This window comes from Cyprinodon variegatus, unplaced genomic scaffold, assembly GCF_000732505.1.
Source record: "Cyprinodon variegatus isolate N-32 unplaced genomic scaffold, C_variegatus-1.0 Scaffold47, whole genome shotgun sequence".
NCBI classification, from domain to species: Eukaryota; Metazoa; Chordata; class Actinopteri; order Cyprinodontiformes; family Cyprinodontidae; genus Cyprinodon; species Cyprinodon variegatus.
The window spans coordinates 1310493-1335241 of NW_015150500.1; the positions used below are offsets into that span (position 1 = coordinate 1310493).

Consider the following 24749-nt stretch of genomic DNA (forward strand, 5'->3'; position numbering starts at 1 on the left):
AGATAGATAGATAGATAGATAGATAGATAGATAGATAGATAGATAGATAGATAGATAGATAGATAGATAGATAGATACTCACTCTACTTGTTTGGACCACTCTGGTGGATCACTAAATGTCATGAATATACAGTTGGTCAAAATGGTACACATGATGATCATGCTGAATAATGTGGAAACACAATTGTCAAGGAAAACTTTGAGACACCTTAAATCATTAAATAACAAAATCTGAAGTTATCAACTAAAGGTCGAGTTAAAGGAAATTGCTCATCCCAAAATAAAATATTTCATTAGGAACTCTTCGGAAGAATGTTTCGTCTAAGATACTTTACCTCTTTTTGCTTTGTTTTTGTTTGTTTTTTTATTTAGTGTCTAGCAACTAAACTTATAAAACTTGAAAGGATATGAATGTATCAAAATCTTTATGGCTATTCGCCTTAGTGGATTAAAAGGGCTTATGATGTACAAGGAGGGTGTGGCACTGAAGCGGAAGATTGTTTTCCCCTTGTTTAGGACTATAAATGTCTGTGAAGAGAAGAGAGAAAGAGAAGAGTTAAACGGTGTAGGTATACATCTCATATATGTCCCTGAAACTTTACTGATGCCTTGCTTTAAGACCTGACCAAATTTGAGGGTTTTGAGTAAGAGCAGCCTGTCTAAGGTCACGCTGGAGCATCCTAATTGCATCTCAGGTTTTAACTAGGCCGTTCCAGAAGCTTTTTATTTTTTGAGCCATTCAGAGATATCTCAGAAAAAAAGAAAAAAAAAAAAAGATTGATTTGCTGCTGTTTTTTGGATCAATGATCTGCGTCATCAAGCGACAAACTGAAGGTTGGAAATTGGATTCAAGTTTTTCTGGAAGAGAGCAGAATTCCGGATTACGTCAATTACAGCAAGCTCTCCAGGTGCTGACGCAGCCCCAGACTATCCCGCCATAATCACCATTGATGTAGTGTGTGTAGGATTATCTTTTGCTGTATGCTGTCAGTTTTATATACATAGGTGCAGTTCAACTTCTGTCTCAATAGTCCCCATAACATTTTACACACAGCCTTCGGACCATCAAGATGTTTTGGGAATTGTGAGATGAGTCATTTATTTTTTCTTGACAAAGGAAATTATGACTTGAAAAAAGGCTTTTTATGTTTGCCTGATTTGGACATTTGTTTGACGATCAGTAACATCTCGCTGTTACAAGAACAAACTAAATCTTTAAATGCAGGGGATGCTTTTTTACAAAAGCATCCCCTGCTTCTTCGGTGTTACCGAGGAAGCCTCACTGACATCACTTCCTCTGTGACCAGCTGTCAAAGAAAACCCATCAGTCCCAGCAGGACCTGACAGAACTGTGACAGAAGACGTGAGCTTTCTTTCAAGCCCAGGACAAGCAGACAGCCACATGCAGAGCTCTCTTGCTGCTGTGTGGCTGAATAACTCTCTTCATACTAGGTTTAAAGCTCTTACTGGAAAGTAACAGCAAAACTCTGTCATCGATCAGGGCAGATCTGCTGACTCGGAGCTCGCAGCAACCACTCCCTGCCCATAAACAGCAATGGGCCAAGTGCTGCTGGATGAGGCAGCAGCCTCTGTCTGTTTCTGTGTACTCATGTGTGGGGTCTGTGGATGCCTGTGCCAAAATCCTGGGCAAAAGGCACATGAGCTTGGCATTATGGACATGAGCATAACTTTCAACCGGATCACAGAGGTGCTGCACGTTATTTCCAGGCATCACAGCTTAGAGCAGTTTCATAATTTTTATCAATGTGAAGCATAGCAGGTGCATAATAAGAGGCTCTTCTTTGTTTTTCACAATAAAAGACTGAGCACATCAACGCCAGTTATTTATACTGTAGATGATAAATTATGTATTTGTGATTAGGAGGACAATTATATAAAAATCTGATAATTATAAAATTAAAATCAAGAAAGAAAACTCCAATACCATCTGTTTTATGATGTAAGGCACAGCCTGACACCACCACCACCATGTATTAGAGCAGGGATGGTTTAAAAGATGGGTAATGGTTAGTGTTCGTTTTTCAATATAAATGGCCTTTTGATTGGACACATTTGCATGTCTACTTCATACTGTGCCAGCTTTGCATGTATTTTCTAGTGGTTTTTCTTTCAACAGTCAAAAATAAAATTTCTTCTTAACCTCTATATTTTGAAGTAATCCTTGCCTATTTTGCATGGAAAGGCAAATAACTTAGGAACTGTAAGTCCAAATTACATGTGTGATACATTATTTGAAAGCTAACACTTTCTAGTTTCTGAATATATATTATAGAAAATAACAGGTCTTTTTTGAACAGCAGTAATGAAGACATGATTGAGATGCATGTCTCATTGTATTACATTTGTTCTACATCATGTCAACCACAAATGCAAAACATGTCAGACCTCTAGCTACAAGAGTTCCAGAGCTGTAGGGTTTTGAACTTTTGGTGTCACCAGTGTCTCCAAATCTCCCTACAAATGTGCCAAATGCTTTTAAAATGCTTGGCTTTACTATTTGACCCATAGAATAACACTGAAGCATTTTGATGGCCACAAAACATTTATGAAGCATGTATTTTCCACTTTTTTTTTCCCGAATTAGTGTCTATAACAAAAAGTAACATTTCTAAATGTACAATAACATAAAAAAATATATATAAAAAATAGTGAAACTGTTGCTTTTTAAGTTGAAATAAGCCCCAGTGCCTTTTCTGAGCTGTATTTTTTTCAGCCTTAGGCATTAAAACAAAATCAGCATCCAACCTTCAAAAACATAGGACAGTTATTATTATTCACCTTCGGGCTGCTCACATTAATCCGCTCTCAGCTGTGTCTTTCACTGTTTCTCAAGCCGGAAACATGGCTCTGCTTTATGCAACCCGGCCATGTCTAGTCTTGTTTTAAACCTTAATTCATTGGCTACAAGGCCAAACAGCCCACATGCTCTTAACCAATAACAGCAGGACTTTATGAGGCATAATATCCCTCTACTCGGTGCGTCATTGGCTGACAGGCAAGGAGCACTTGTGAGACTTAAGCGACTGTCCCTGACTCAAATCGACTCATATAAAGATGCAGACACTTTTGTCATGTAGGTAAGAAGACGATGTAAACATCATGGGAAAACAACTGAGGAAATAAGTATTAGGAAGTAAATTGAAGATTGGATTTATAAAGCGGCTTCCGGATGCCTTCAAAAGTATATTGTTGTTGCTGCTTTATCATGTTTACAGTTTGACATGCTGCTATATCTCTGTAAAGTGTGCTTTGGTGCTTGCTGTGTCCATAAAATGGACTTGATGGTTGAAGTGTGGAGAATCTAAGCTTTCCAAAGATGTCTAACATGTCTATATCGGTAAACATTTTACCGTTGTAATTTTCATGCGTTCTGAGTTATTAGTTGTAAACGTTATAAAACGAGTCGCCGGCGATCCGGTGGGTAGTTTTTGGCAATATAGCTAGAACGGCATAACCTGACAACAGCCAGATGCATGTCTCACTCCGCCCAGCTCCACTCACGTATGTGAGTGGAGCTGGGCGGAGCGAGACATGCATCTGGCTGTTGTCAGGTTAAGAACGGCATACTGTCAGAGGCAGATAAAATAACTGCTCAAAAAATTTGCACTGCTTTTGGAAAGAATCTAGGGCTGCAACTAGCGATTATTTCACAAATCGATTAATATGTCGATAATACACTGCCTGGCCAAAAAAAAGTCGCCACCTGGATTCAACTAAGCACATAGGTTCGAGTCTCCTATTGGATAATGACTGCATGGGCAATTATCTTTCAGCTGGCAACAAGTTATTTAACCCCAACTGGTGCAATGACTTGCTTCTCATTTCCTAAACAACCATGTCGAAAGACACATCTTGCGGTCGTTGAAAAGATGTTAGTCTGTTTGTGAAGGGTCAAATCATTGGCATGCATCAAGCAGAGAAAACATCTAAAGAGATTTTAGAAACTGCTAAAATTGGGTTAAGAACTGTCCAACGCATTATTAAAAACTGGAAGGATAGTGGGGACCCATCATCTTAAAGGAAGAAATGGGTCCGGAAAAAAATCCTGAATGATCGTGATCGGCAATCACTTAAATGTGTGGTGAGATCAAATTGAAGAAAAACAACAGTAGAACTCAGGGCTATGTTTAATACTGAAAGTAAGAGCATTTCTACACGCACAATGTGAAGGGAACTCAAGGGATTGGGACTGAACAGCTGTGTAGCCGTAAGAAAACCACTAATCAGTGAGGCTAACCGGGAAAAAAAGGCTTCAATTTGCTAGGGAGCATAAAGATTGGACTGTGGAGCAATGGAAGAAGGTCATGTGGTCTGATGAGTCTAGATTTACCCTGTTCCAGAGTGATGGGTGAGTCAGGGTAAGAAGAGAGGCAGGTGAAGTGATGCACCCACCATGCCTAGTGCCTACTGTACAAGCCTGTGGGGGCGGTGTTATGATCTGGGGTTGCTGCAGTTGGTCAGGTCTAGGTTCAGCAACAGTATGTGCTCAAAGAATGAGATCAACTGACTACCTGAATATACTGAATGACCAGGTTATTCCATCAATGGACTTTTTATTCCCTGATGGCACAGGCATATTCCAAGATGACAATGCCAGGATTCATCGGGCTCAGATTGTGAAAGACTGGTTCAGGGAGCATGACACATCATTTTCACACATGGATTGGCCACCACAGAGTCCAGACCTCAACCCCATTGAGAATCTTTGGGATGTGTTAGAGAGGGCTTTGCGCAGCGGTCAGACTCTACCATCATCAATGCAAGATCTTGGTGAAAAATTAATGCAACACTGGATGGAAATAAATCTTTTGACATTGCATAACCTTATCGAAACAATGCCACAACGAATGCGTGCCGTAATCAAAGCTAAAGGCGTTCCAACAAAGTATTAGAGTGAGTGACCTTTTTTTTGGTGGCAACGTTTTTTTTGGCCGGGCAGTGTATATCATCTTTTGGATTAATCGATTAATAATCGGATAGCTATAGGTTTTTTTTATTAAATTGAAACAGGTATCTAAAACTTTTCCACTTGAGGAGCTCTGGATAGAGCATTCAAACAGATTATTATTTTTTTTTTTTATGTTAAATTAAAAAATATATATATATCTTTTTTACAATTTGGATATAATTACTGTTTTAATTGGGTTGCTATATCAGCTAAAAGCATATTTTACAGTCTCTATACTTAACCAGACAGTTAATGGTTAATCGATTACTAAATTAGTTCACGATTATTTCAATAATTGATTAATCACCATTAATCCAATTAATTGTTTCAGCCCTGGAAGAATCCATTTCAATTTATCAGTACATTAGAAGGTAAAACTAACGATACACAGATCATAGTGAGTATAGATCTATTTATCCACATGTTTTAAGTTAATAAATGTTTTTGGAACCAACAGTAGTTAGAGAAAAAAAAAATTGAAATCAGAAGTTAAAACGTCCACCATGGTGTACGTTTTAGGGATTGAACAATGTTATGATCTAAGCTTTATTCTTCTTTATTCTAAGAAAAATCACAATTTACACTAAGCTAACTTTTGCTTCCTGTAATTCCAAACAATACATTATTTTCCTATATCTACAGTAATCAGTATTTTTAGAGATCATTAATACAAATGCATAGAACAGTTATTCAGGTTGTTAATCATTCCAAAAAAGTAATTAAAAAAAAAAAACAATCCACTGGACTTTGTCTCCAAGTTTGAAGATGTTTCGCTTCCCATCCAGGAAGCTTTTTCAATTCAAAATGTCAGAAATAGTGTTGAGTTGAGGCTGTATAGAGTGGACCAAAAACTGTGCATTATTTTTATTTATTTTTTAAAGAGTTGCAGGAAATTGTAAAGTGGGAAAATCTATAAAGGGACTAAAGATTATGAACTTTACCAGCCAGTATTAATGCAGACAAAAACAACAACAAAAATACACTAATAAATGTAACACCAGCACCCCTTTGAGAAAGTAGAAACAGGCAGAGAGGTAAATGAAAGCGTCCAACACTCACCATCAGAAGACGCTTGTCTAGTCAATATAAACAGGAAACCAATTGACCTGAAGTCACTTTTATAGAAGGTTTTCTCTATTAGAGGTCAAAGGAGCTGTTTTGCTGACCCCGTTGATAAAAATATGAGAATGAAAGGAGGTAATATTGTTCCCATTATAACCACTGTGCTTTGTGGTTAAATAAATTGGTAAGCATTCATATATGCACTCTAAAACAACACTTGTTTTTTTTAGAGTGCATATAAACCAACACTTTAAAACAACACTCAAAAACCGTTGAACTAAGATTTTGACTCCAAAGCATCTTTCACATTTTAACAAGGTATATTTAATATGAAGAGGCTTTAGTTATTTACTTTGTTGACTAGGATCCACAAACATTTGCATATATTAAGCAGTTAATGTAGAGTGCTTCAAGATTATTACTGCAGTATAAAAAGAGCTGTGGTTACAGTCAGAAGAGGAGATTTGGGCTACTTTAAGCAAGTTAGTTGGTTTGTTCCTGTAGCCATAACCTTACTTATGTATCATCTTTTCCATTTTCATAACTAGTTTAAAAACATTTGGCCTCTCTATCTGACTCTCTCTGTATCCTATTACACTTTTTTTTCTTTCAAAAATCAGTACAAATACAGAATATAATTTTATTTTATGTGTGTATCTTGGGTTGCTAGAAGATGAATTTTTTGGCATTCTTTTTCAAATAACCAATATTTTTTTATGTGTGATTTTTCTGTCCAACTAAGTACATATATCCAATTTAAATTTTTCAAATTCTACACAAAAGCATAAACTTATTTTAAGATATGGTACACACCCTGACAGAAGTAATAATAATTGTGGAAGGCAAAAATGTCAATTGATACTAACTAATACTGGATAAAAAAGGTTAGACTTATAGAGGAGATTCAATTAAACATGAAGGAATTATAAGCAGGAATGATCTTAAATCTAAACCCTAACAAGACCTGAACTAAACTATAGAATATTAGTTATAGATGAAAAGGATGTTGTCATCTGATATAAATATTGGATATCAGTCTAATATTAGCCAAAAGGAATGTCGGAATTTATTGGCCAGCATCTAAAATCTATGATATTTTCATGCTGATAGACACACTCTGCTTCTCTTTATGGTATCTTTAAACGATTGGTTAATTTTACATGGGTCAGTTGTTGAACTTGATTCCGATTTTAAGTAATTTTACTTGTACAAGCTTTTTTTTTTTTTACATTCTACAGTGTAAAATAGGTAGTAAAAGCTGGTATGATTTATGCTAAAAATCATATTTAGTTAATATCCATATTGGCCATTTCTCAGAACTGCAATATCAGTATCATATTAGAAATGAAAAAGTTGTATCGGGAAACGCCTCATAGATTAACAATATAACTACACTGATGTTAAAAATAAAGTTGGGTACAACTTTTACATATTGAGTACATGAATACATATTTGCAGTATATTCATCAGTGTTCCTATAAAAAAAAAAAATCAAAAAATAATAAATATATTAATAAAAATAGATCACTTGGGGATTTTTGATGGTTAACCCTTTTTTAAATTATTTTATTTACCAAAATCAGAATGATGACACAGCAATTACATTTCTCCTTTTTTGAAGAAAGTTTGAGTCTGAGATAATCCATTTTGTTATCCAACAAGCAGACGTTGGAGAGCAGGACCGATGGTAGCGGATGGTAGCGGCTGGAAGCGGCGGTCTGTGGGGATTCCTCCTTAGCTTCGCCATTAGCCCGGCTCTGCAGCCTTGCTTTCTTAGTCTCGCGCATCTCTTCGTCCGGCCTGGCCTGGTAAGTGATCCCACTGTTGTTTTGTTAACATCTGTCCCTAGCACTCCACAGATTTTTAAACGGTCAAGAATGTCTGTATTTAAAACATTTTGTGATCGTAAACCCAGCAGCCGTTGGCGACCATAGATGCAGGTTTGATGTCTGGTTTTTAGCGTTTTAAGCAGCATATTCCTTGAAATTGTCGAGAGCAGTTCTTGGCTGTGGAGTGCCACCGTGGAACAAAGAACCTTAATTAAAACACTACAAAATCCTAATTCATCCCAAGGCAAATGTTTACCAGATAATACATTTTTGCTTTTTAAGCACGTTATGTTTAAGTCAGGAATATTACCTATGCTGGGTTTTCCTTTTTGTTGTGGCCTTGCAGAACGTTCATTACAAGGAGCATACAGTAACAACAGATACTGTTTTCTGGTTAAAAACTCAACACACCTTAGCTTGCTTGGAAAAACAAAGATCCCCAAGCACTTTAGGGTTTGGCTTAGGAAATAGCCTAAGTTCAAATAAAATGTAATATAAGATACAGGTACAAACTATTTATCAAAACTTCTGATAGGTTGTGTTAAACAAGGTGCACACATACAGTGAGGCATACGTGATTGAGTAAGTTCGCCTACTTAGAAAGATGAAAGAGGTCTGTATTTTCATCATAAATACATTTTTACTATGAGAGATAAAAATAAAAATCCAGTAAATTATATTATGGGAATTTTAGAGAATGTATTTGTAAAAAGTATTTGGTCATCCATAAACAAGGAAGATGTCTGGCCCTCATAGACCTGTGACTTCTTCAACAAGCTCTTCTGTCCTTCTCTTATTACCTGTATTTATAGCACCTATATGAACTTGTTACCTGAACAAAAAGACTCCTGCCTACAGCCTAAAACAGTCAGACACTAAACTTAACCATGGTCAAGAACAGAGGGCTGTTGAAGGACACCAGGAAAAAAACTGTAGACCTCAAACAGACTGGGAAGTTGAATCTAAAATAGACAGGAAGGTTGAAGTAAATAAATCAAATGTTGGAACAATTGTTAAATATTATAAATTAATAATGTCTTTATAAATGGCCTCCATTCGAAATCTGATCCCATGTAGTCAAACAGTGAGCAAAAATCCCAGAACTACACACAGGGACCTGATGAATGACCTGCAGACGGCTGTTGCCAAAGTAACAAAGGCTACCATCAGTAACTCGTTATGCCAAGAGAGGACTCCAATCCTGCTGTGCCAAGCATGTTCTTCTGCTTAGAACAGTACATGTCCAGGCCATCTGAAGTTTGCTAGAGAGCATGTGGATGATCCAGAAGAGGATTATGGCAATATCATGTAGTCAGATAAAACTGAAATCGAACTTTTTGGCACAAACTCAACTCATTGTGTTTGGAGGAAGAGGAATGCAGAGTTGCATCTCAAGAACATTATAACTAAAGTAAAAACAATGGTTTGGAAACTTCATGCTTTAAGGCTGTTTGTAAAAGGAACAACATAAAAAAATTGTAAATGGTTTATACTTAAGGCTGCATGGTGCAGCAAAGGTTGGCACTGTTGCCTTGCAGCAAGAAGGTTTTGGGTTCAATTCCTGACCCAAGGTTTTTCTGCATGTAGTTGGCATGTCCTCCCTGTGCATGCGTTGGTTCTCTTGGTGGACTCCGGCTTCCTCCCACAGTCCAAAAACATGACTGTTAGGTTAATCAGTTTCTCCCTTAACTCTCCTGTGGTTTGAGTGTGTGTCTCTGTGTTGCCCTGCGATAGACTGGGGACCTGTCCATGGTATACCCTGCCACTCACCCTTAGACTGCCTGAGATAGGCACTGACTGTGGCAGGAATAAGCAGGAGAAGATGGATGGATGTACTTAGTGCCAAGTCAGGGTAATGCAAAGCACTTTACACTGCATTCAGTCATTCACCAATTCAAGCACACAATCATACACTGATTGCGGCAAGCTACATCATAGCCACAGCTGTCCTGGGGCTCACTGACAGAAGTGATACTGCCGTACACAGGCGCTTCAGAGCCCTCTGTAGGCAATGTAGGTGAAGGGCACAGGGACACAACGACTAAGAATGATGAAGCTGGGGTCTGAACCTGAGACCCTCCCATCGGCTTGCAGAGGCAGGACAGCAACATTGTGATACAGAAACAGAGAGAGATATGAGAGATGATGCAAAACAAACAAACAGAGAGCTTAGGAGAAGAGGAAGCCACACCTGGGATACTTTAATTTACAGCATGTTAAAAATCATATTAGGCTGGAAAAGAGAGCACAGAGCCCAATTTCAAAAGGGTTTTCCTCTGTTTGGATACTCTAAATTAAAAGGCTATTTCACTTCTAAGAAATCTACTTTTGCTCATCTTTAGCTCAAAAACCAGCTCAGATCTGGACATGGATTATCTTTTGGTCTTAAAGAGACAGTTTTACATAAGTAAAATAATATTTATAATTGCAAAATTACTCCAATGGCATGTTTAAGATCACTTTATATTGAGACAAACATGAAAACGAAAATAAATCAAAATTAGTCAAAGGTTATTCAGAGAGACTTAAAATTAATTGTAAAACCCTGAATCTAAAAATTGGGTAAAGGGCACAAAGACAGGTGCTTTCCCAGGGCACCATTTATTCCAGAACCCTCACTGCTAAAAGCTAACTTGTATAACTATCCAAAGCAGCAGGCAATGTTATAACCCTCCCCCATAAAAAATAAAATCCTGTCTTTTTCCAACTTTCCTTATTGTACCAGCCTGCACCACAGTGGCTGCACTCAACCACCCCCCTCCTCCCACCCACATCCACTTTTTCACTCAGCTGAGTACAGCAGGATGCTGTGTCATCAGAGACTGAGGACTCAGACGGAGCACTAAAGCCCGGCCCTCCGTCTAATTTACTACACCATGATAGAAAAAAACACCAGAGACGGCATGTAGAAGAGGAGAGGGTAAAAGCAGAGCAGAGTAATGGAGGGAGGCTGAGTCCAACAAAGAGAAGAAAGAACATAATGTAATGCTGTGTACAGTGAGTCTCAGAAGCTGCTACCATGAGCTCACCTTGTGCGCCCTCTAGCAGCTGCTAGTGAGCACGAACCTATGCAGGAAGTATTGCTCTGCTGCACAATCCTGCTACAATCATCACAGCAGAATTACGAAAAAGAACAAGCTTTTAAAAAAACATGGCTTTTCGTACTGCTACACATAATGGCACTGTCCATATATGCAAAGAGACACGCATGCACATGCCATCCATCACGTCCTGCTCCCCCTTCCTTTAACATTGCCTCGTCACATCAGACGTTCGAAAAGCCCAGGCAGTCATCTCTTCATCGCAGGGGAAAACAAGAACTGCAACTCTGCATTTCTCTTCCTTGCCACTGCCTCCTCTTCCTCTCTTTTATACATGAGTGCTGTGATCAGGTTTCCTGCAGCAATGCCAACACACACTCATACACTAAGGCTCACTCATTGACATACAGTGCAATGTTGAGGGATTGGATGAGCATCGGTCAAGTAGAGGAGACAGACAGCCTTAAAGGTGAGGGCAGTGACAGAAGGGGAGGAGAAAACCCTACCTTGTATGCTCATAAAGATTTGCTCACAGTGGGGATAAAGGTCAAATATATCTGTGGATTATACGTAATGCTTCAATGAATGAGAAAAAGAAGATGTGTGTCTTTTGTAATATGGATCCTAACTGCACAGAAAAGTCATACCTGTTATTAAAAATGCAGCCCCATCCACAAACACACGTTACGCTGTTAGCACCTTAAAATGTTTTGCCTTTTTAGATATTTAAGAAGCCACCCCTTGCTGCAGCTGTTTAAAAGTCAGCTTTGCAGACTTTTATTTCCTCCTATCCCATCCTCCTCCCTGTGCCCAGTGGCAAGATAAACCGGGGTGTTCTACCAACATCGTTGGTCCCAGCTCCAGTTATCTTAAAGTTATTGTGGAGGATTTTTTAAAAGACCTGCCCTCTTCACTTAAAAAAAATGCACATGCACACCCTATACCTGCTCCTGAGAGGGAACACCTATCAAACTAGTGCGATACCCTCCACGAGACCATTTCTCTTCATGACACTCAAAACTTGCTGTTCTCATAGCTCATACAAGCTTACTGTGTCGAAGGTCCACCCTAACCTCTAAATACCTCAATCACTATATAGAGCAGGGACTATATAGTGGACTTTATAGTAACTCCTCCTCCACTGCACGGTGCCTGCACCATCTTTTTTATTAGTCTTATTTATTAGTCGCCACAGTCGGGTAGCAACAGACTATGGCGACAGCCGGCCGCTGTGACAGCAAATCCGTTGCGAGGAATTCTTTGCTTTTGTGCAAAGCATTCCGGGATATATCTACTGTATAGCTACTGTATAAAACCTCAAACTCAACTCTATTCCTCATATTTGAATTGAAAAAGCTTCCTGGGTGAGAATCGAAACGTCTTTAAACTTGGAAACAAAGTCCAGTGGATTGAATTTAATTTTCTTTTTTATGGAACCATGTTTTTCCTATTATGGAAAGTTGCAAAGAGTATTGCATTGTAAGAATTGTTAAGGGGACAATTATGTTGGCATTATCTTAAAATGAATGTTTAACATTACTTATTAATTATATTTAATTTATTGAATGAATTTATTTAATTATCCACTTATATTAAGTGTCAAGTGATCTTTGCACAAGTTTGCAAAAATATTTCTGACATAATATGTGATGTTAAAGGATCAAAGTGGCAGCTGGATATTGGCAGGCAAAGAAAGATACATTTCACAGTTGGACTTATTGACACAAAGAAAACTTAGGAACCCGGATACTACAGACAACTTGAAAATAAGGAAACAAAAAACAGCAACTTAAATTCCACTTAGATGAATAATAATCAAGTGGCATTTCACCTGACTGAAGGGTGGAATATTTTAAACCAAGGATAACCAATTAAAAATCAGCGGGTCCGAATAAAGAAAATCAACAACCAGTAAAGGTCCAGAGACATTTTTAATTTAAAATCTGTTACTTTAAACAGCATTTAACACTGAAATAAAATGCAGGTGTTTATGCATCCATGTTATATATTGAATTTTCAAATAAAAAAATATAAAAATTAGAATTTAAATTGTTTTTGAAGTATACAACAACAATTTTTTCACTTTTTTTATAAAACACCTGAACTGATGTTTTTTTTTTTTAAATTTCTTTCTTTTTTTATGGCTTAATGAGATAAGTGGCCTTTAGGCTGCCCTGCAAGGCTTTTAAACCTGGGTTCGAATGGCGACCAAGCCATTCTCAATCACATATCAAGGTGCTAATTTTGAGCCTGGTTTGATATTTATTTTTGATTATGGTCATGGTGGAGCCAAAAATACTTAAAATGTGCAGGGTCATCTTCGAGCACACTATTTCACTTTTCTTTCACTAGTTCACAGCGCTTCTTCCAGCAGTCCACACTTTCTCTGCTTTCTTTTTCTCATCGTCTTCTCCTTCTTTCCAACCACCCGGCTTGCCACAGGTTTTAGGCTGCTGTGTCTAGAAGTGGCTAGCAGCAGCAACAACCCTGACTGACAGCTCATTGGCTAATTTGTATCACATGCAGCCTGGTCCTGGACGCTCTGGAGGGCTTTACCATAAAAGTGTCATGCAAGTGGCATTTAGACACTGTCGTCGGACAACATGCGGTAATTTATAAATGTTTTAAATCAGGTAGGGTCGGGATTAGCCAGCAGGTGGCTCCGGATCCGGACCCTGGTCCACTAATCCATGATCTCTCTGTTTTATACCTTTGATGTGTGTAAAAGCATGATGTATCTACATACTCTTATCAGTCTATAAGCTTCAGCATCATGGTAACCAAAATCAGATTGTGGGCTACAAGGGTGGAGGCCAATCAACATGAATTCTACATGATATGTGAATAACGCAAGGAAGTCAAAATTAAAATCATGGCTAATAAAGTAGAACAAAACAGATAATAAACACTCACCAAACAAGAATATGCATGTAATGCATCAAGGAACCAGATTAAATCTGACAGATTTTAGAAGGCACCACAAGCATCTCATGGTCAAAAGCGAAAGCTGAGCTTCTAAATGTTCCAGTGAGCCCCTTTCAGGACTCTGTGTTGGGAGAGAAAATAACACCCCTACTCCATATCCATCTCGCTAACAAGCACTAACTAGGAGGTACTCACAAGATTCCTACCAAGGAGCCAAAGATGCAGTCAAGAGCAAAGGACCACCTGGCTTTAGTAGATACAATTAACAATGAAAAAACAAGTCAAACTTCTCGCCCTCTAAATGAACTCACCCTTAAAGACTCCAAGCTAATGAAAAACATAGTGTGGTCGCAAATGCTACATTTGGAGAAATGGCAATGCACCTAATCCCAAAAACAACCACAAAATAATTTTTTGATGTAAACCTGAAGAGAAAATAACGATTTTCCAGCCAGGCAATGACTAAGAACGCATAAGCCAGAAAACTCCCAACTGTTGCAACTGCAAGGAAAAGAAAACAAAGAAAGACATTTTTATTCCCTTGACCTGAATGCAATTCCTGATGTATGGCAAAGGTGAAGATCAGACTTTAAGAAGTCTAGGAGCTTTATTACATCTATATCATCAACTAATGTTATTCTATTTGAAAATTGGACTGTGAAAGATTAAAACGGGTGTTAATACTCCTTGAAGCAAGCGAAAACAACAATCGTTGTTCAAACCTGAACCACCCACAGCGGATGAATTGTTCAACATTATAAAGGAGATTTATATTCTGGAGATATGATGATAAATCTCAGAATATTGAGATTTAGGATTACCACCTTTTACAGATTAATATCTTTTAGAGATTATCAGATTCCAAATTACCGCCTTTTACAGCTGGTAATCTGGAGAAACTAGAAGTCAAAAGGAAACTTTTTTCAAGATCTGGTCAAAATTGACAAATTACGTAAAATATGTACTCCCTGTGCTTTAAGTTTGCCTGCCACATGAACACACTGTTATAACTTGTGTTCCAGTATTGTTTCAGACAAATAATTCTGCCATAACTGTGCCATCCCAGAAAGTTAGAAGAATTAGACCTTCCCCTCACCTACTTACATGTTCTCATTATTGTAAAAAACAAAACCTTTGGAGTAGCATATGTTGATTTTCTTATTCACAGTATGGAATGTGATTAAGAATGTGATGGATACTGAAACATGGACGGATTACTTTGTCTGTAAAACGTGCTTCTCCAATAAAATAAAAAAAATGTTTACTTTAAGACCTGTTTTTTTTTTTCGTACACCTGCTGTCAGCTTTATGTCCATTATCTCTTCACCAGAATTATATACTTAATGAGAAAAACATTAACAAGTTTGATACTTATCCACCCCACACTCTAAACTGCTGGGATTCAGATGTTGCATCAAAGTAATTTTTTTGATATTGTATAAATGCACATATTGAAATTATGGCAGCAGTTGTAATTATGTCCATTTTGAATATGTACAATAAAGAAAATAACTTCAAATGTCAGCAAAAACAAGAGGGAAAAAAACCTTTGTGGATAGACTGTTTTTAATGCTGGTGATAATTGAATGCACCATTTTCTCCTCATACATAACAGTCCACAAACAAACAGCATTACAGCAAAGATGCTGTGATCCTAGATCAGCAAAGTTACTCTGGAGAGCAGAGAAATGAAAGCTAAGGAAGAATGCACAGAGCATCAGGAAAAGTGGGAAGGGATATTAAAGGCCATAATGTAACCCTTCCTGTAGTAACCACCGACCTGGGACTTCAGATCAATAGATCACAAGAGGCACATGCCATTGATGGTTCTATCTACCTTGGGAGTGAGTGCTGCACAGTCTTGCTGACTGGCCATCTTGCTTCTATACATCCCACAGCTTGTCTTTTTTACATTATCAATGCCCCAACAGTGGAGACAGGAGAGCCCACACAGCTGCATGCCCCTGCACTTTTCTCTCCACTTCCTGTCCTACCCTCCATCTTATTCTCTAACTTCTCTCACTCACCTCCACTGGTTCAGAACTGCAGGAAGGGCAGAGCTCAAACACATCTGTGTCTTGGATAAATAAAAGACAAGACAGGTTTTCAACATAAAGCTAATTCTAAACTAATCACCATTTTGATTTTGTTCATTCCACTTGGGAAAAATTACATCATGTTAATAGTGATCATGCACTACTATGAAAGTTACATCTCCAGAAAATGAGAATCAATAGTTCTCTCAAAAAGAGAACTATTGATCAATACAGCTGTGGGATAAAAACCTTATACAGACCTGTCCATCATGCCTGCATCTACATTGTCTTTTCTAGACGCGGATCAACACAACAAAAAAGTATTTCGCCCTAAGATCTGCTTTGCTCAGCAAGCCTGTACTTGCAGGAAATGCACAATGATACGTTCATCTAAAATGTAAATATTTTTGTAAAGAATTGGAAAGGCTACCTGCCACTACAGAGAATGTTTGGGATAGTTAAAGTTTTTTTCTGTCCTTAAATATTGCTTATATCATTTCATTTTAATTTTTGGTCAGAAGTTCAGGTTAAATAAGAGTTAATATTAAATTAAAATAAACCAACTAAATATACTAAACAGTTTTAAAATGCTGATTTAATTATTAAGGTAAAAAGCTGTCCAAACTAACAGTATCTTTTAGTTGAGTTTTACTAGACTCCAGAGAACCATGATTACAGCAACAACTTGAATTTAACAAAAGATTTAAATAAAAAACTTTCTGGCAACACGAAGTAGGACCTTTAAAAAGAAATGCATTATGCCCATATCTGAACCCATTCAGGAGCAGATGAGTAGGGAGGTCTCTAACATCTATTACAAATGGTTAAAAAAAACCTTTAAACAGCTTCAGAAACTTAGGAAGCATGGAGCGGTTTCAAACATTGTAATTGTAAACTTTGTTTAAAGTCAATAATTTAAAAATGCAAACACTGAAATTTCAAAATTCCCTCTAAAAAGTAAAACAACTGATGATACTGTAATTTTTAGCAGTAGCGTTTTTTCAACGAGAGATGATTTCAGCATCACTGAGTTCCTGCGGCTACGATGTCACTGCAAACTGGCAGTTTTTTGGGGGGTTTTTCGCATCGGGGCGGGGATAAAGTGAAGGCTACTTCAAAGTCCCTCTGCTTTTCCGGTACTCTTCATCTAAACTAATGAAGACTCTTATTCAAGTGCTGCTGCTCAACCACAAATAAGGGTTATCGTGTTATTATCTTTTGGCAGTTTGAAACGACAAGTAATTCAGTAAGTTTAATTTGAAATGAAGCTAATCAAGGACCTATATTTTAACAACTCCAGAGCTTCAGACCTTCACTGATGTGGCTCCAGAGCTTCATCAGTGAAGGTCTGAAGGGAATTTTGAATTATCAGTGTTTGAAATTTCAGCATTTTCATTTTAAATTTTCAATGCCAACTCCCACAATCCATATCAATGCAAGCGACAACCATCATCCACAAATTGAGGGGAAAAAAATTATAGGAGTGACAACCCAACCAAAATTACTCCAGAAGCACATCAACAACTCATCCAGGAGGTTGCAATACAATCTCAAATACATATCAAACCTTAGTTCTCTCAGTCATGCTTTTTGTTCTGGAGGTAAAAAAAAACAAGAATATCTCAAACTTACTAAATAAACCCTTGAGGAATGCATTCTGGGGACTAAGAAGACTAAAGTGTATTTTTGTTAGTGTGTGTGTCATACCCCAAATTTACTGTAATTGAATCCTACAGTAATATTTATCACAAGGAAAGGCTTGGACTAGATAAATGTTACCTAACTAGTTAGGTACATTTCATTAACCGGCAACCCGGTGGACCTTAAGTGGGGGTAATATTTCAGAATGCATAAAATTGCACCGGTAAATTTTTTACCAGCAGGTGGAGCCATTGCACGCAGCTCCAAGCTGACCCCAAAAGTTCCAAACCCCACAGCTCTGAATCGCTTTAGCTAGAGGTCTCAATTTTTCTGAATTTGTGGTTGACATGATGTAGAACAAATATAATACAGTTCAAAAAAGACCTATAATTTCCGAGAATAAAAAAACAACAACTTTGAGTCACCCACAATTATATATTATGAAACTAAAGGGTGTTAGCTTTCAAAAAATGTATTGAACATGTAATTTGGGCTTACAGATCCTAAGTTATTTGCTTTTCCATTTGGATATGCAAAATAGACAAGGATTACCCAAAATGAGGTGGATGTTAAGAGGTTAAGGCTCTCTATACATATAGGATATTCCGTGACACTTTTTATTTAAGGCGTCATCAAAAGTTGATGAGGTGGTAAACTCATTATTTCACTACAGCCTCGTTGTTTGATTGCTAATGCAACAGAAATTGTCTGCTGTTGCTAAGATAAAACATTTACTTGTTCTTTTGGAAGCACTCACTATGTATCAAACACTATATAGATCAGGGACTATATAGTGAGCTCAGTTAACTGACTGTTCGGACAGATGATCACTACTTTTCGCTCCCCGTTGGACACGTTCCTCCGCCTCCCCGAAAGGAGCCTGCGCCATCTTTGTTATTAGTCGCCACCATCAGTTAGCAACAGCCTATGGTGACAGCAAATCCCATAATGCTATGTGCAGAGAATCCTCAACGCAAAGCATTCTGGGATATATCTGCTCATCTAAGTGGTGACTATGGATGATCACTACTTTTCAAGGTGCATTGTGGGAAATATCAAGTCCACTACTTTTTCATCCACTAGCCGTTCAGACCCGTATCTAAAATGGCGTAATCGCTAAATAGTGCCCTATGTAGTAATTAAGGCGAACATTCAGAAACAGCCAATGAGGTAGGCAATAATGTGAAGGATTGTGCCTAAGTTGAAAGATTTCGATAGTATTCACTTTTCATGTATCGCAAGTAATAACTTTTTTGGGACATTTATTACCATTATCACAGAGAGATGGTGAAAATTTGTGAAAATTGTGTTTTTCACCAATTCAGGATGGGACGGACCTGCTGCAATTGATGGAACAATTAATTCTGCTCTAAGCCAGAAGAATCGTCAAAGAAAATGTCAACACCTCAGCTCATGGTCTTATGCCCTGGCAGACTTAGGCTATGCAGTGAGACAATGAACCAAAAAAAAACCCAGCAGAATGAAGCCATAATAAGATAGGAATAAACTTCAGCCATAAACATAATAAAGGCATGAATTTTAACAGACTATTTATTTTCAAATAGTCAAGTAGCTGAATTCAAACAATCCCTTGAAGAAAGGTGGACACATATATCTCTACAGCGATTTAAATGACTCATTGTCAGTTACCCGAAGCAGTTGATAGTGCTTGTTGCAACTAAGGGTGGTACAACAAGTTATAATAAATATAAGGGTGGAAATTAAAGCACTACAATTTTTTTTTTGATATTTACTTAATATCTTGTGAGCAGATTAAAATGTGTTTGATGGTCTGAAACTTTAAAGAGCGAGGAGAAGAATAATACGAACCTGTGAGGGGTTAAACACTTCTCTAGTGCACTTTAAAAGTTTTAAAATGGCTCAAGGTCATTTTTCTACATATGCCTTCCACAAATCCCCAGTACAAACTCAAATCTTAATAAAAAACATAATGACATCTGAAATATTCATAACATCACAAAGATTTTTTGTCCAATAAAGATTTAGCAGAGGTGGCAGTGATATGTGTCCTTTGAAAGGGTTCTGCAGAAGAGCTTAATTATCTGTAAAGGACGTCTAAGTATTACGAAGGGTTATGCAATGACTTACTTTCTGGTTTAGATAATATGGATCCAAGTCCTCCAGGGGCGTAGCCACCATTCCATTAGGAATATCGCCATAGATGAAGGGCAGGCTCTTCCCTGCTTCCAGATCGCTGTTGGGCTTCGGCTCATTTTCATCAGATGTGTCGCGATGACTACTGTCTGATCTGGGCTTAGGAGGCTTCTTATTTTTCTCTTCTTTGATGCGCTTCTCGATGTTAGCGAGAGACTCAGGGGTGAATTTCTTGAAGCTGTCAGGTCCTGGGGGTGCAAGAATGGGCGCAGCCATGTTTTCATCCTGCAGCTATTTCCCTTTTATTTGTTTTCCATTCCCAACATCCAGCTCTGGGAGAAGAGAGACAAAGTGATTAGAGTGTGGAAAATGGAAAAAAAAAAAAAAAAAAAAAAAAAAAAAAATCGGCAGAACCATTTGATTTTCTTAAACCATCAATCAACCNAGAAGAGAGACAAAGTGATTAGAGTGTGGAAAATCGAGTGTGGAAAAAAAAAAAAAAAAAAAAAAAAGGTACAGAACCATTTGATTTTCTTAAACCATCAATCAACCAACGCGTGGTATCTAATCACAATGAAAAAAAAAGTATTTTTCTTTATTAATGAAAGAAACTAAGACTTCAGTCCTTTTTTTCATGTAATTTAATGCACATCTTTTTATTTGTTATTTAAAAACTACATAGAGGTTAAAAACAAATGCTTTAAAGCATCCCTCGGGGTAATTTTCTAATTGCTTTATATCTTTATTCCTTTAATAACTTTTAACTCTCTAAAACAAGCAGCAAACATTTTCTACTATGTATTAAAGCATAAAATCTGAACCTGTGTGTCAGAATTCTGAGGGGAAATAGAAATCCATGTCAGCAAAAGAAAGGCTAATGTGAGCTTTTCTTTTAAGCATTAAACCTGTTTCAGAACCCGTCTTCAATATAAAAACATATGATTACTGGCAAGAAAATAAAGTTCCAACAATCATTGGCCAACAAATACTTCACCTTCTACAACCATAACATTGAGCACCTTTTAATGTCTCTACCTTGATATACTGTATTTTTGCAAGCTAGAACGATCACCAAAACAATTATTTTATATAAGTATTTGTTGATTTCAGATCTGTCTTTATTTAGCAAGGTTTCAGGTTATCTTTGCCAGCTGTCAAAGGGAAGGTTGGGGCATAGGACACACAACAGAACAGACTAATATCTAACGTCCAATATCTGCTTGTTGGGACAGGGGGATATAGTCTGGAAGAGAATGCGAACTTCCCACAGGAAAACCCTAACTGGATTCCTTATCGGGATCAGCTTGATGACGTTGCTAAAAATCACACTACAGTTCTCTAACAACTGGCACAGAAAAATCCTGAATTGTAATTTAAAGGACAGGTGGAAATCCAACTTATTTTTTATCCAACTATGGAAAGAAGATATCAAATTTGATCTATTTACCAGTTTTTAAAGATCCAGTCAAGAGAGAACCATACAGTGCTGAGAGCATTTGAAAATAAAACTAAAACATAAAGTGCAAAAATATATCATATAACGCACGCAAACACATATATATGCTAAATTTTATAGGTTAAGAAACTAAAACCAGAACAACTTGCTCTTGTGTTTTCATCAAACATAAATTTCACTCACCAGTTTGTGATCTCGTCCTGTTTGATGCACGGGGGCAGGTTGCAAGTATAAAAAGGTCTAAAACACAACCAAAGTATTTAAAAAATGTTAAAAAGCAGTCAGTGGAACTTCATAAACTAAAAAGCCCCTGACAATCCAATATCATTAAAGATAGAAGGGAGAAGAAGTCCACTTTAAGGAGTGAGTTGACACAGCCCCCAAATAGCTTTTTTTTAGACCAAAGTGGGCAAAAATACTACCGGAATTGCATGTAGTCTCCTTTTGAAGTCTTAAAGATGATTTGGGTTTATAGCTGTACAGAAACACCTGTAAAAAATCTAAACATCCTATAAGTTTTAAATAATTAAAAGGCAGCTGATGCAACCTTTACAGCACAGGTCAAAACCAATATTTCAGCAAATTGCATGCTGAACGGATTTAAAGTTATGATGAGAAACATATCTATAAAAAAAAAAAAAAGTGGCGTTAACTGCTTCCTAAGCAATAAGAGAAGCCGTTTGTTCAGCAGCTTGAAAATGAAAGTGAGGCTGTGTCCTCTGAGGCGGTAGAAGCATCCAACAAAGGGCGCCACACATCCTGAAGCAGCTAACTCCCTTTGCTCTCCTCTGTGCACTTGGATGATCAAACTGATGGAGTTGGATCTTACTGGATGCAACAGTCAGGTGGCCAAACCAGGTGGTCTGAACAATGGCATCCATCTGAATCAAATGGGTCGCTTCTGAAGTACAATTTCTGTCTTCCCTTCTCCTATAGTATGCTAAAGGTGTCTGTTCCAGGATCGGTCAGATTAGTATTAATAAACAGCTGGGAGCTAAACAGCTCCATATCTGAAATCCAGAACTTGCCCAAGGTTATGCAAGGCCCTCAGCAGAATATCATTTGGAGGCAGCTCCTTCATGTTTAAAGGGGCCATGCTTGTTTATTTGTTTCTATTTTTTCTTTCACTTTATTTTTGCAACACACGTTTTAATCTGAAACCAGTGAGCTTATAATGCACAAATGTTTTTTCATTCTAATAATCTTTTCTGAGATCAGAAGAGAATAAAGTGAAAACGATTAGGGAGCAGGTCTGCTGTCGTCATGCTTTTAACTCATTTTAATCTATAATTTACAGTTTATAGTTTACAGTTTGATAATTGAGCAGTTATTTTGGGGGTTGTTTTTGGTCCTGACATTTTCCAGTTAAAAGGAATCTTAACTCATTATTATATTCATAAAATTATTTACTGATAAATGTATTTCCATAACTCTGCTGGCATCTTGACAAAGGAGTTTTTAATAGAAAAACAAGCTTTTTTCTTTTCTTTTTTTTTTTTTTACATTTGGACTGCAGAACAGTATTAAGTATGAAATTTATGCTTACCTGAGTTTATTCTAATATATTTTAATTTAGCTCTGATGAGACCTATAATAACCCCCCAGGAAGACACAGGAGTTTTGATATAGGCAGTTGCCCAGGGTAGCATTAAAAGAGGAGTGCCACAAGCATGAGATCAAGACAAACAATTTTAATTCATTTGCATGTGCAGTTAATGGGGTGTAAGCACCCCAGCTCATTTTGAGGGTTAGGGTTAGAGACCATATAATCTGCAGAGTAATTTTGCCTTTTGTATTTCCTAATCCCTATTGTTAGCTAACCTTCGCTCTTGCAGAAATGAAGAGTAACCTGTGCAATATTTTTGCTTACTTTGTCCACTGGGCATATTGGAAGAAACTAAAAATTCACAAACTGTTCCTATGGATGTCTGTATAATAAGCACAACCACAAAGAGAACAAAAAAACATAGTGATATATGATAAACAAGACATATACTAATCAAGCTGTTGCAGCTTCTTTTGCGGCTCTAAAGGAATTATGCATTAGAGAAGACTTTGTTCAAGAGGGTCCCAATCAAATGAAGGATGAAAAGGAAGATTAATTAAGGTAAGAGGATGTTTGCATTCTCTAACCGTATCTATTTTTTAATGAGCAACAAACAAAGAGCTTCTGTGTGTTAAATGATGAAAGGTCACGAATCAAACCCTTCCTGTGTATGCTGTCCCCCCTAACATGGATCAATTTGCATTAACCAGTTTCATAATCTTGTTTCTTTCACATAATATTTGAGTTCAATCACAAGAAGAGGGTCTGGTGCAAAGTTTGCTTGTCCATCAACCCATCCCAAACAAAAGAACACTAAGGAGTACTATCTTTTTATATTCTATCTGGGATAAATCAGCTTTAAGTTAAACTTTCTGCTAGGATTAAAATTTGGTGTTTTAAAATAAATCCTTTTTTTTTTACTATTATTATTTTAAGACATGGGATTCAGAATACAGAAAGTAAAACTCAGCCTCTCATTTTCCTTGAACTTCCAATTCCAAATAATGACTGCCTGCTCTTTTTCACAATGTCATAACCACAGTGCTATCCCTATAGCCAGACTGAGAGCCTCACTAACCTGTTTCATTCCGGGGTGCGTCGTTGTTCTATAGGGCCAAAGCCTGAAATACTGCAGTGTGCTGCTATAGGTTCTAACTAGTAGGTCAGTGGAATCTACAATCCGGATGCTGACATCTCAAAACGCAGTAAAACCGGCAGCAGATATGAAGTTACTGCAACACAATGTTATAAAACAGGGTTTGTGTTTTTTTAAAGCCATGTTATTTACAAAAAGGGTGAAGGATACCGCACCCTGTTGACAGGCAGACCTTAGTGTGTGTGCTGCTGAAGAGTGGCTGAAACAAAGAATATGTGTTTAACGTCGAGTCTGAATAAAAGGAGAAAGATGCGGCGGTCCCCTCAGAGGACTGCCAAACTACAGACGCACCTTATACCCCCCCACCCCACCCCACCGCACGCAATACAGTCTCAGGGGAATCTGCAGGGGAGGGGGATAAGGAGGGGGGGTAAAACTATTACTAATAATGCTAGAAAAACATGTAGAGACACTTTAGGTGTTTGCGACCCCTTTTTTTTCTAATTATTTTTTTCCACTGTGAGAAGTTTGACATGATCACATACATATGATGTTACTCATTCTGACACAGTGAGGTGTCATCCCATCCAGCTGCAGCCCCCCCCCCCCAAAAAAATAAATAAAAAATAATAATTTAGCAATCCAAAGTGTCGCAGCATAGATTTCCTTTTTCTGAAAATAAATTAAAATAACGATCAATTACCGCTTATGTCTAAAATGATCGCATGCACATTTTTTCATAGAGGTAAGGATACCCCCCCTCCCCTCCCTCCACAGCCGCTTACAGCGGAAAGATGCTGAGGAAGGGACCCGCTCTGCGGCACTGGGATGCAGTCAGTCGACAAAAAGTACGGCTGAGCTCCATCCCGCGGCCAAAACATGCCGGAAGAAGACAGCAGATTGTTCACTTACTTTTTCTGGCATTAACAAATATCCTGATAACTGGCACTGAACTGCAGATGTGGAGAGGAGTCGGGAGTAACTGCGGCTGTCGCCATATTGGTGCTGCTATCTTCCTTCCCAGTGCGTGCCG

General features: G+C 37.7%; 1 protein-coding gene across 1 annotated transcript in view; it reads right to left on the bottom strand.

Moving 5' to 3' along the window:
- Nucleotides 1-24749, bottom strand: part of LOC107082088 (sodium channel protein type 8 subunit alpha-like) — a 65628-nt gene extending 40879 nt beyond the window's left edge. The window contains exons 1-5 of the mRNA XM_015370551.1: nucleotides 24629-24749; nucleotides 21258-21314; nucleotides 19613-19950; nucleotides 410-528; nucleotides 83-172 (exon numbers count right to left, since the gene is read on the bottom strand). Coding sequence (XP_015226037.1) covers nucleotides 83-172; nucleotides 410-528; nucleotides 19613-19894 — 491 coding nt within the window. The 5' untranslated portion in view covers nucleotides 19895-19950; nucleotides 21258-21314; nucleotides 24629-24749. The remainder of the gene's footprint in view (nucleotides 1-82; nucleotides 173-409; nucleotides 529-19612; nucleotides 19951-21257; nucleotides 21315-24628) is intronic.